Here is a 13,274-nt window from a genome sequence, read left to right as displayed (position 1 = left end):
GGGGAAGGTTCGCACTGAGTGTACCAACTTTGCTACTCTTAGGGGCTATCAAGCTAGAGAAAAGGCCAACATAAAAACAATGGTACAAGAGGATCATATTTTGTGGTCGAATCGTCATGGACCCAAATCAACAACTACCACACTAGCCATCTGTCTCTTGTCTCGGGTTTCTTGTTCTTCAACTTTAGAACCTTTACTTTTCACTTTCAATTTCACTTTTACTTTTACTTATGAATTTCAACTTTTCGATTCTCATACTAGTCATTTGATTGCTATCTTAGGTCTCTAGTTCTTTAGCTTTTGAGAGGAACTAGTCTACTTATAGCTTCATCCACTCTCTTAAGAGGAAGAGTCTTAGCTTTGAGAAAGCAAAGAAGCTAGTGGTTGTACATTGTGCGTAGCCTATCAAAGATCACAAGACACGTGTACAAGGAGAGACCTGAAGCATGATGGGATGTAGACCCAGAGGAGCCCTCACATGTTGATGAGGGTGAAGATACTTTTGATGCAGGATTGGTTGGTATTCCTCTTGCGGCTCTTACCCTTGAAGATGTCGAGAGTTCAAAGGATGATTACTACATTTTGGTGGACCTTGGACCTTTAATATTTGACATTTTGTCTTTTGATTTTATAGTTTGTACTTGAGACTTGGATATTTGAAGTTTGAAACATTGAACGTTGAACGTTGTGATCACATCATGGTTTCAGGTTGATGCTACTTGATGTACTTAAGTTTATGATGTCATTGAATGATTGATGAGATAATGATACTCACACTTAATTGATAATAGATATCTATGATTTTGAATTTGAATATTCAATCTTTTGATTGTTTAATTTATAGAACTCGGTACTTAGAACTTAGATCTCTTTTATTCTTCATTGTCCAGTATTTAATGCAATGTAAAGCTAAACTAGCAATAGTGGTCTTGATGAACTTATACTTCATATTTATGTTATATATTGTTATACATCTTTTCATAATTAGCATTTTAAGTATCATATGTATAGTATATACTATATAACCCTTGTTCCTTGCTATCGTCTTCGCGTCCCCTTGACCAGTGTAACTATGCAAAATATTAATATGTATATACCATAACTAAACAACTAAACAATAAACCTAGGATACCAATACTTGTCAATTGCAACTGGAAGTGAAGGCAGAGGCGGACAGATGCGCAGATGCGGACGAAAGACCTACAAGTGCCTCCTAGATGCCACCCATAGGCATCTGATGCTCAATAGGCTTACCGATGCACCTGACTACCTATAGCTTGCATCTAGGTGGCACACATAGGGCATCCGAGCGATTTCGGTTGCCTCCATGGACTAACACCCAAAAAAACAAAAAACATTACGGCTTGTCACTTAAAAAAACTTTAAAACATGTGCCTTTTGCACTTTTAAAATATATAATTTTCGCCGAACCCTAAAACAGCCCTAATAGAGGCCTTTCAACCATTCAATCATCGTTTTGTTTGCAGCTAGGTTTGCTCTTCTCATTTGGCTTCTATTACTTGGTTATTTTGAAGGAAAAATGATCATAGGGCGAGAGTCGGCTTCCACAAGTTCATTAAAATACTAAAAGGTAAGCATTTTATCCCATTCTTGAGTGTTTCAATCAAAGTAACGAGAATCGGAATCGTATCGGAATCGGCACGGCCGAATCGAATCGTGAATCAGGGGTGAATCGCCAGTGAATCGGCGATGAATCGGCAAATTTAAAAAAACCCTTTAAATGTAGAGATTTTAACAATTTAAGACTTATTTCATGCACCCTTTATTGAATATAACTTAAACACACTATAACATCATCAAATAGAAGTTGAAACTTAACATATATAAACATGGAAGTTTGTGTTTACCACATGGGGTAAAGAGTTTTTATAAGACAGCTTCACATCCAACACCTACTCCAAGTGCTTCAAAGCATATCACCCCTCTCGAAAGGCTTGCTCTATTGTTCTCTCCACCACAGACACTCCATGCCTGCAACAGCTTCAGGTCTCATCAACTGGTGAGACTTCTCACGACTGATAACCGCAGCGACTGGGGGTCTAGGGGGCAACGCCCCCAGCGGGGTCGAGGGGCAGCGCCCTCGCGGGGTCCAAAACCAAATTTGCACTCTGAAACCCACACAAAACTATATGGAACACAGTGTTTTTGTGATTTTCTTTTGATCCCACACTCTTTCTGGGAACCGCTGATGTTTTACTACCTGATTATGTCTTTCCCTTCCCTTGGGCATCATCCGTTATGCATTCTAAACATTTTTTATTTGTCGTCGTTTTTTTTTTTTTTTTTTTAATAACCTATGGTTCTTCTTTTCTCTTCTCCTCTCTTCTAGTCATGCTTAACAATTAGAAGGCCCTTTAGGGTTATAACAAAGAGGAAAGGTAAAAAAGAAAGCAAAAAACATAAGTGATTTTTTTATTATTTCCAACTAAACATGCATGCTGTTGCTAGCCGATTTTTGGCGATTTCTAATGGCGATTCAGGCGATTTTTTGAGTGAATCGCCGATACATGCGATTCAAGCGATTCACCCGATGAAATCGCCGATCACGATTTCCGACTCCAAAAAAATTGGGGTGCATGAATCTGATCGTTGAATCGGCGATTCACGCGATTTCAGCGCGATTCTCGTTACTCTGGTTTCAATGAATATTTTAGAGATTTAAATAAATTTTTTCAAGTTTGTGAACATATTTTTCAAGTATTTTTTCAACTTTCTTTTAAAGAAATATAGAAACAAGTTTAAGTATCTATTTGAATGGTTTTGTATCATTGTCTTCTACTTGTATGCTTGATATTCAAATGTTTTTATTGATTTAAATGCATTTAATTTCTTATTATAAAAAAAAAACTACATTGTATTGTACAAGAATGGCCACCACCGGTAGTAAGAGTTCAGTGGAAGGGAAAGGTCAGAGTTCAGTGGCAGGGCAAGGAGGTGTTGATTTCAAAATTGATTCAAGGTCTCTCCTCTATGGAGAAATACAACTAGAATATCACTGATTTAAAGAGGCAGCTCCTATATATGGAGTTGTAATTAGTGTCAAAGCAACTAAGTAAAGTCTTTCAGTAGCTCTTAGTCCCAAGTAAAACTTCATTCATGGGCCTTGCTGGTAGAGGTTTTAGAATGTGTGAAGGTGCACAGGGGAAGGGGTAGCCTGATGCACAAATAGCTAGGTTTGTAAAAGAACAAAAAGTTGTTTATCATTTGGTTAACAGATTAAAAAAAAGTTATTATCAACCTCCTCCTTCAAAACAAAACAAAATGCTAATGCAACCAGCCATTGAAATGGAACCAATTGTATCTTCAAAACATCCATTCATGCAAAGACGCGTACCAGGAGAGGGGGAAGAAGTAGAAAATATAGCATCAGCCTGGAAAGAGGTCCATTGCACTCTGAACTTCAAATGGAGGCAAGAGTCTATGCTAATGAAGTCATTGCACGTTGCCTCTATGCTAATGGCCTTCCTTTCAACCTGGTAAGATCACCATCCTGGAAGGAAATGGTGTGAGGCTATGAGCCATCAAAGAAGCACCAGATGATTACACAAGTCCTAGGTATGAAAAGGTGCATAACACACTCTTGCAAAAGGAGAAAAGGTACATTACACACTCTTGCAAAAGGAGAAAGTCTCTATAGAGAAAGCACTTCAACCCATTAGAAATGCTCAGAAAACTTCGGGTATGACAATTGTGTCTGATGGTTGGAAAGATAAAAGAAACAGGTCAGTAATTAATGTGATTCCAATGTCCCAAAAAGGGGCAATATTTCTAAGGCAATTGATTGTCCAGGGGAGGTGAAGGGTTCACAATTCATCTCTAATATTCTCATTGAGGCCATAGATATGCTGGGTAATGAGAATGTGGTCCAAGTTGTTACAGACAAAGCCAAAAATTGTAGATGATCTAGTGCTTTGATTGAGGGTCGGTATGACCATATTTTTTGGACACCCTACACAATACACTCCCTCAACTTGGTCATGCAACAAATTGGCACTCAAATAGATTGAGTAAAGCAAATATACCAAGAGGGAGAGGACATACAAATGTTTGTGACTAACCACAACATGCCAAAATCCATTTTTAGAACATACTCAAAAGTGGAGTCACTGAAGGTAAATTAATTTTTCGTAATTATAAAATTTCATGGATTCGTAATTTAATTAATATTTATAATTTTATTGCCAATTGACATATTGTTAATTTGCTTAGGCTATTGAGACCCATTTTGCATCTCATACTATTGTTATGAGATGACTTCTCAAGATGCAAGATGCTTTGAGCCAAATGGACATTTCTCCTCATTGGGGTATGTGGAAAGCTTCAAATATAGAAAGAGCCCTAAAGATTAGGGCTTTGGTTTTGGATGATATTTGGTGGGCTCATGTGCAATATGTAATTGGATTTCACCAAGCCCATCATGACTATGCTTCGCCTTGCCAATACAGATACACCTTGCTTGGGAGATGTGTATGATGGCATGGACACCATGGTTGAAAAGGTAAAACATTTCATACAAGCACATGAGAGTGACCCTATAAAATTTCAAGCCTTATGCAGTAAAGTGGAAGCAATAATCTTCATCATCGAGAGAAGATGATTACCCCATTGCACTTCCTTGCATATGCTTTATCTCTAAGGTAATATAGCGAGGCAGTACTTTCTATGCCAAATAGAATTGCACCATATGTTGATGAAGAGGTTGCTAATGGGTGCTCCAAAGCTTTTGCAAGAATCTTTGAAGATGATGACATGCATGAAAAGGTGAGGCTAGAATTTGGCTTATTTTCTTCCGAAACAAAGCTTACTCCATTTGCAATTAAGGACTAAAATAAAATGGGAACAATTACAAGGTGGTACATGTATGGTCAGCCATAAAAGCATCTACAACCTCTTGCAATCAAAATCCTCTCACTAGTAAGTTTTGATTTTTGTTTTTAGGTTATAACTTGTATTCAATAATCTAATGTTTAACATATGTCATATTGTCATTTTTTTAACAGGTTGTGAGTTCTACTTTTGAAAGGAATTGGAATACATCCTCCTATATTCATTTAGTGAAGCACAATCACTTGGAGTCAGAGATGGAGTCAGAGAAGGCTAAGGACTTGGTCTACATTCATACCAACTTACGTCTTTTGTCATGTAAAGATGATGAATACATGGATGGGGCAGCCAAACTTTGGATGTACTCCCTAAGTGTGCAAACATGGATGCAACACTTCATGATCTTACTACGATGATAGATGATGGTGACGGTCTACTTTTGAAAGGAATTGGAATACATCCTCCTATATCCATTTAGTGAAGTTCAATCACTTGGAGTCAGAGAAGGCTGAGGACTTGGTCTACATTCATACCAACTTACGTCTTTTGTCACGTAAAGATGATGAATACATGGATGGGGCAGCCAAACTTTGGATGTACTCCCTGAGTATGCAAACATGGATGCAACACTTCATGATCTTACTACAATGATAGATGATGGTGATGGTAGGTCCATAATACAAGGTGCATCTAGCACAAGTGGAAACATTATTGGTTGGAATGATATGGACTTGCAGCAGTTGGAGATGAGGAGGATCCTCATTTTTTTGAGAATCCTTGTGATTCTGATTAGTGAACATTGAATCATGAACTATGATTTTGATTTTGTAGTTTGTACATGGAGTCTAGAAAATGAATATGAAATGAATTTGAAGTTTGAACTATTTAACTGACATATAAAATATCTTGAATCTTGACTAATGGTGAAGTATCATAAGATACTATCAAATGGTGTATGATCGTATGTTTCTAAGTTTCTAACTCTAAGTCCTTGTATTTATAAGTTTCTTAAATTCTCATCCAAAAGGAAGTGTAACTTCTGAATCTCTAAAAATGAAAAGAGTAATATTTATGGAAAAATGCAACATCTCTCAGCCTATAGCTTAGGGTTGACCAGCCCAAGAAAGTTGAATTGTGTTACAAGATACATAATAAGCTAGATAAAACGAAGTGAAAACACAACCCACTAGCTTCAAGTCTAGTTGCTTCATATTGTAAGAACAATGTTACTCCTCTGCAACTCATTAATAGAACCCAATAAAATTCATTAAAAAACTTGACCAAGTTAATCAAAAAAGGATACTTATTTACAAACCTGCATATTTCATCCAATATTTCTACTTTTATGGCATCTAATTTGAACATATAACACGTTTCCTACCAAAAGCCATTGGGAATCCATTTGGTAAAAAAATCTCAATACTAGTTCCTTCTTGTAGTAAATACAAAGTTAGACTTCTAAAACATTAAAATATAAAACTCCTATGTAAAATTTGAATAATAAAAAAATGTTTCTGTAACTTTCTAAGAAATTAGTAAATTTACACCCAAATGTATTTTGGTTCTTAAAAAAAATGTAAACAACAAAATAAGAAGAAGAAATTAATAGAAAAGAAGAATCTACAATAATGATGCATCAAAAAAGCATATAAACTTACCCAACTATGTATATCCGAAGGTAAACTGCAGAGTCCAAACCTGCATGATCGATAAGCTCATCCTCAGGCATTTTCAAAGCATCAGGTATCCAGCTGAGAAATTTGAAATATGTTTTATAATTCAAATTGACAAATTTTCCAATTAATGCCCCTGTGCTTGTCTGGTCATCCCTTTCCTTTTTCAAATACCACTTTGGAAAGTATACCCTATCATTGAAGGGTTGTAATCGAAGAATTGCAAATGCCAATAAGAAAACAAATGCTGCAAGAATGTTAATGGCTGCTGCAAGCCCAATATCTCCAAGAGTCGCCATCTAATCAGTTGTAATTGTCCCTGATTATAAGTATCTAGCTCCTGAAATTTCAACAAATGAACTATAAAGTCAGATTAAAAAACATTGTGAGGACTAGAGGTGACTACCAATCACATAACAAGGCTAAAGATACAATAAAATAAAAAATAGCAAGCAATAAGCTGTAGATTTGTATAAGAATATGTATTTCATACAATATCCTACTACAACTTCCTAATGTAAATTGCTTCCATAGCAGTACAATTACTAAATGCATCCATGATAGCCTATAAAGAATAGATGGAAAGTAACATGATTGATGTTGAATAAACAAACATTATGTAGAAGCTATAAAATCCAAAGAGATAAAATTTCATGAAGCTTAAAAGGAAACATTCACAACCATTTAGAAGTATTAAAAAAATACAGAAATGTATGCACAAGTGAGAAAAAAAGGACAAAAGGAGACATCGGAAGCATACTACCAAACAATATGGGTACTCATATGCCACCATACATTACTATCTGTCCTGTAGACCCATACACCATATATAGCAATCCCCCACACACCAAGGGATGCTTGTCAGCTCCACAATTACTTCATACTCTAAAATAAAACAAGAATTCTGGGAAAGAAATATTTGAAGCCATACATGCATTTTTCAATATGCCAATTTATATGCTTCTAAATGTTTTCAAAATTTGAGAAAGTGTTCCTCAAAAACTTTGCCTTAGTATGTGCCCGCTCAGCTTCCTTTTCCAAAGATCACCATTCAGCTCCTCCATAACATAGACTTATCAATCTTTGCCATCTTCCCCACCACAAGGACAAGTGCATATCTTGAGTTTCTTCACTGCCTTTAAAATTACTTTGGCTTTCGATGTTAGCCGACTTCCTCTTAGAATCCCCCAACTTGGCCCTCTTGGCCATGGGTTACTCCAGAATGAACACTATAAATTCTTGTACAAGTCCTTTCACAGTGATTGACAAAGACACCAACGAGTTCTCCATTTCAACCTCAAACTATGATACTCAACGAGACTTTCATATCTCTCCAGTGTTCCCTACTTGGCTATTTGTATTAGTTTGTTGACAACATGTGTTGGTGGTCCTCAATTGTATTGTATATTATATTTCTTTGTTTTTGGTTTTCTCCTTTGTGGGCCTCTGAAGAATTCAATCAAGTCTTAGAGCTTACCAATGTATATTAGGGTACTCTCAAGTCATATTGACCTACTTTTTGTCATTTGTGGACATTAACATAATCTCTTGCTTTCTTTATTTCTACCTAAAAGATAGTGTTGGTTTTAATAAATATTAAGATGACAAAGCTTGTTCGAGAAATTTATTCAATTCTAAAAAATTTACTTCCTTTAACAAAAATATTGAATGTTTTAAAATCCAAAACTCGTAAGCCATTTAGATCAATTATTTACATTTGTAATGCATATTTTCAAAGCTTTTTGGAAATATATATTAAAGTGGTTTCTTCAACAAATTACTATATGAACCCAATGTTGTGAAGCCATGGTACAACCCTAAGTCCATTAGAAAATCCAAAGGAACAAAGGATTGGAAATACAAATGTAAAAAACCATAATTAAACGAACAAAATGTACATAGTTCATTTCTATTGAGTGCAATAATGGCTTGTTAAGCCAACTTCCACCTAAACCATAAGCATGGCAACAAAGCTCTCTATGCTGACTCAAAGTATCAAATGAAATTGAGATATGAACATATCCATGTGATGTGACATAATAAACATGTTCCAGCAATGCTCGCCTTTTTTCACTTATAACAATTCATTGCTTGTAACCCATATTCCACTTTTACTTGTTCGGCAGATTCCCTTGAAGTAAACTAATGGCTTGTTAAGCCAACTTCCACCTAAGCTATAAGCATGGCAACAAGGCTTTCTATGCTGACTCAAAATATCAAATGAAATTGAGATATGAACATATCCATGTGATGTGACATTATAAACATGTTCCAGCAATGCTTGGCTTTTTTCACTTGTAATAATTCATTGCTTGTAACCCATATTCCACTTTTACTTGTTCAGCACATTCCCTTGAAGTAAACTACAGTTAATATTTTGACAAGAAACAATTTGTCTTTACAAGAAGGTTAAAACTAACCTTGATGAGATAGCTTGTCTAAGGCATCATTCACAATAGTATCTCTGATTGAACTTCTATTTGTCAATTTACCCAAAAGATGGAGTAATGTATTAGCGATCATCAACATGAGTTGCAGCCACTGGGTGGTTATTAAATATTCAAGCAATGTCTCTCTTTGCTTTACAATGTTAGTAATTCAAAGATGAAATGTTTCTTCCAAGGATTGGACCCTCTTCAATTTAGTTCTTCAATATCCATGTAGATAGATTCCAATGCACTTCTTTTTGCAGGACAATGTGCAGTTCAGTTACATTTGTGGACTCAACAAACCCAAATAAAGAAAGCAGCGATAGCTAGCACATAATGCCTACCATCAAAGTTTGACAGTGTGTTTATTGATGGTCATGTAAGGTTCACCTACCTAAGAATTTCAATTGAATAGTCAGCAACTGATAACCTATACAGATTATGGATGCATGTGTTAGAAACAACATCTATAGCAATGGTATATAAGCTACATTGAAAACTTCCTTACTAGCATATTCATCACTAGATCAAGCTGAAAATGGATTACTTAGCTAAAACAAAACAGCAAATACATGTTGGGTAGATCAAATCCTCCATTTTGGAACATTAATGTTTAATTTTCCTTAAAAAATTCTCCTCTAGACATGCTGGAAGGTGTAATTTTTTGCAACGGGATGAGGAACACCATAGATATCCATTCCCCTTACCCCTTACTGGAATTCAGGAATGTTTATGACAATTCTTACTGTCTGTCTCTTACAATTTCTTTATCATAGCCACTTCTGCTAGACTGTAAGGACCAACCATCTGCATCTCTTCTTGCATTTTTAACTATCTTAAAATATTACAACATCTGGCTTCCAGAACAAATATGTAAAGAAGAATTAAAGAGTCAATATCTCAAACACCTTCCGTAAATGCCAATTACCTCCACCCAGCATAAAGAGTCGATATGCTGGCTGTTGAAGCCCTACCAGCTACCTCCCTTTCTATTTTTCAGTTTTAACTATTATAGATAATTATAGATATTGAAAAAACAAAAAGTTATGGTAAAAATTATTTGAGTTCTCTGCATCAAACTTCTACTCGACTCCCTTCATGAACTTTCAACTCCCGTAAATATTAATAAATATGGCTTCAAGAGCAAATTCATACAATAGGATTAGAGCATCAACGTTTCAAACCACCAATCTAAGTAAATGAACTGCTCTGAATCTCACTTCTTCTGGACCGGAAGGACCACTACCTAGATCTGTTATTGCCTGTTTAAACATCCCAAATATTAAGAAATACAGCTTCAGGAGTAACTGCATAGAAAAACTTCGAAAGATTAACAATCCCAACCGCTATGATAATATTGTATGTGCTGCTCCGTGTTTGGGGTTTATTTGGGCAAGGTAATTGGGTTAAATTTTTCAAACACAGAGAGCTTGATGACTTGCCTGCACTACAAGAAAGTACCGTCATGTCTCAAAGGCCTGCCCATGAAGAGCATTTTCTAATATAGATTGGTATTTTATGGATCGCTACTGAGATATTTATCATCGTAGGATTCGAAAATTTATATATAAATGTCCAATAATTATTAAAAAAAAACTGATGTGACTGCAAGAAAAGTACGTTTTATCTAAATACTGGCACCTTATAGATGGTTTCTAAATCCAGATAGACAACCAATACAGCAACCCCATATCTCTAACAGAGCGCTTCAAAAACCATCTATGCAGGGACTTAATATTATTTGTTTTAAGTTACCCCATGCTAGCGATACTGCAAGGAAAATAAACATACTCCTGCAGCCTAAAATAACACATTGCCAATAAAAGTACTTATATTACGCAGCATTGCTAACCATTCTGCATGGGAAAATCGGCAAGACAATAAAAATTTAAAAAAGTAAAAGATACTCTCACCAGAAACTTAACGAACTGAAAGAGAAACTCTTCTGATCTCTTGTATTCTCTTCTCGAACTGTAAGATGGAATGCTTAATCATGTATATGCAGTGAATTTAACTGTAAACCTTCATGGGCACCCTCATTAAAGACCCTTTCTTAATTCAAACAGTTCCTTGCGGGCCGTTTAAAAAATGTGGGACCCATGGATGGCTTGAAGGGTCAGCCAAAAATTATTAAATATCTTTTGCAAAAGCAACCTTATGTCAACACGTGAGGGACTCTGACTATACGCGCATTTGCTTTTGGCCAGCCACCCAACCCTCCCGAGTCCCAGTACTATTGCCCGATGTTACAGAATTGATTTATTCATTTGGTAGTCGTTGTAAAATCAAATCAAATCAACTTGTTACACCTCATTGTCGGCAAGCAGCTTTTCTGAGATCAAATGGCCGAAATATTAAAAAATAATAAAATTTAGAGATAATTAACTTTCCATTATCCTTTCCTTAGGATCAAAGCGTGGACAATGCTATGTTATTCTTCAATTTCGGTTTCCCCCATATTTCGTAACTCCATCTTCAGTTTAATAATAACTCGGTATATTTCTTTTCAATATCTCGCCATGTGTAAACACCGTGTCTTCTGTAAATCAAATGGAATACAATTGTCTTAGATTTCAGTTAAGGTAGAAGTTTATATGTAATATTTCTAATTTGTGAATAGGTTTTCAACTCTCTGTTTTTTTTCATGAAATTGAATGGTTCTTAATGTCTATTAAAATTTGATTGAGTTTAAGAATAAAACTGAAGATCATGCTCCACTTTGACTAAATGAATATCTTTATTATTTAAATCTTAATGTGCAATCTTAATGCTCACACTATTTTAAAAACTTGATTAATAAAAATTCCATAAAAATATTAAAAAATAAAATGTGTTAGTATTTTTTAATGAATATAAATATATTTTAATTATTAGTTTTTATATAATGAAAAAATAATTTAAATTTGTAATTATCTTTCTTAAATTAGCAATTTTAATTTTAATTTTTATATTATTAATGTTCTATTTTAAAGTATTGTCTTTTATTATTCATCATACAATCCACTTTCCTTTTAATGCAACGAATATTGGCAGCCTTCAATCTTAGTTTTAAATATTGATTTTGTATCAAAGTTAGCATACTAAGCTTTACTAAAGTCAAACCACATTAGATTCCAACTTCATTCTTTTTCAATACATAGGGATGGACTCTAATATGGTATAGCAAAAGGTTTCAAACTTCATAGTTCTTTCATAATGATATCAAACTTTGACATTTCCCAACACCACAAAAGAAATTAGATTTTAGGTTGGTCCAATCACTCAAAAGTATTAGTTTTTAGGCTTGTTCTTAAAAGGTATCAAACTTCAGGCAAGAGCGTAAAACACAATGGTAAATTGTGAGCCTCTTACTAAAGAGGTCTTGGGTTCGAATCTACTTGCGATCATAATTAATTAATTACAACACATAATAATTAATCTTGGCTTTGGTCTCTTAACGATCTAAAAAAAAAAAAAAACAAAAAGGTATCAAACTTCTTTCTTTTATGACACCACAATAGCATATCAAACTTTTTTCATATTTAAAATACCTTGATATGTTGAACTTCATCCTCCTATAACAATCCAATTGTGTGCTTGATTCTTCTTTAATGCCTCAATGTCAGACCCCATCCTTCTTGAATACCCCAATGAATTATTGAGGTATAGAAGGTTGAAGTTTGATACCTTTAGGTATTGGGCTTCCTTTTCTAAAATCTTGATGATGCATCAAAATTTTCCAACTTATAATAGCTTGATACTGGATTGTTCTCATCTCAAACACCATTCTATTAAACTTTTCTCATTATTAATATTTGATATCATACTCATCCTGTCATTGATAACCAAAAATAGACTTATCCTATCCATTTACAACACTCAAGTAAATACTTTTCAATTTTCAATTTTTGATATCAGAATCATGTCATCTCAGGAATTTTGATATCAAACTTCTCTCATATATAACACCTCCTTCCATTTATAAATATATAATAATAGACTTCTCCCATCATTTTGAGTGTGGAACCTATCCTGTCTTTAGCATGTTGACACTAGAATTGGATTTGTCACAAGAAAGGGTTGTCCTTGCACCAAAAGATTGACTTACCAATGCTCGATACAACCACTAGACATATAAAACATGAGAGACAATTAAGCCATGTCACAAATCCCAAAGAGGAACATACACCTCCTTCTATTTATAAATATATAATAATAGATTCCTCCCATCATTTTGAGTGTGGAACCTATCCTATCTTTAACATGTTGATACTAGAATAGGATTTTTTACAATATAGGGTTGTCCTTGCACCAAAAGATCGACTTATCAATGCTCGATACAACCGCT

The 13,274-nt window shown here is 34.8% G+C and overlaps 1 protein-coding gene across 2 annotated transcripts in view; it reads right to left on the bottom strand.

Annotated features, from left to right (window-relative positions):
- Nucleotides 1-13,274, bottom strand: part of LOC149553566 (hyperosmolality-gated Ca2+ permeable channel 1.5-like) — a 137,781-nt gene that overhangs the window by 120,691 nt on the left and 3,816 nt on the right. Inside the window, exons 1-2 of one of the 2 annotated variants that reach the window (XM_089788969.1) lie at nt 10,861-11,413; nt 6,504-6,858 (exon numbers count right to left, since the gene is read on the bottom strand). In XM_089788969.1, coding sequence (XP_089645095.1) covers nt 6,504-6,817 — 314 coding nt within the window. In that variant the 5' untranslated portion in view covers nt 6,818-6,858; nt 10,861-11,413. Of the gene's footprint in view, nt 1-6,503; nt 6,859-10,860; nt 11,414-13,274 lie in introns of those variants that run through there. The other variant, XM_089788968.1, reaches the window with a different exon arrangement.

The sequence above is a fragment of the Cupressus sempervirens genome, chromosome 6, assembly GCF_028749045.1.
Source record: "Cupressus sempervirens isolate cs-2001-9-10 chromosome 6, ASM2874904v1, whole genome shotgun sequence".
Taxonomy (NCBI): Eukaryota; Viridiplantae; Streptophyta; class Pinopsida; order Cupressales; family Cupressaceae; genus Cupressus; species Cupressus sempervirens.
This window is presented reverse-complemented; position numbering and strand designations above follow the sequence as displayed.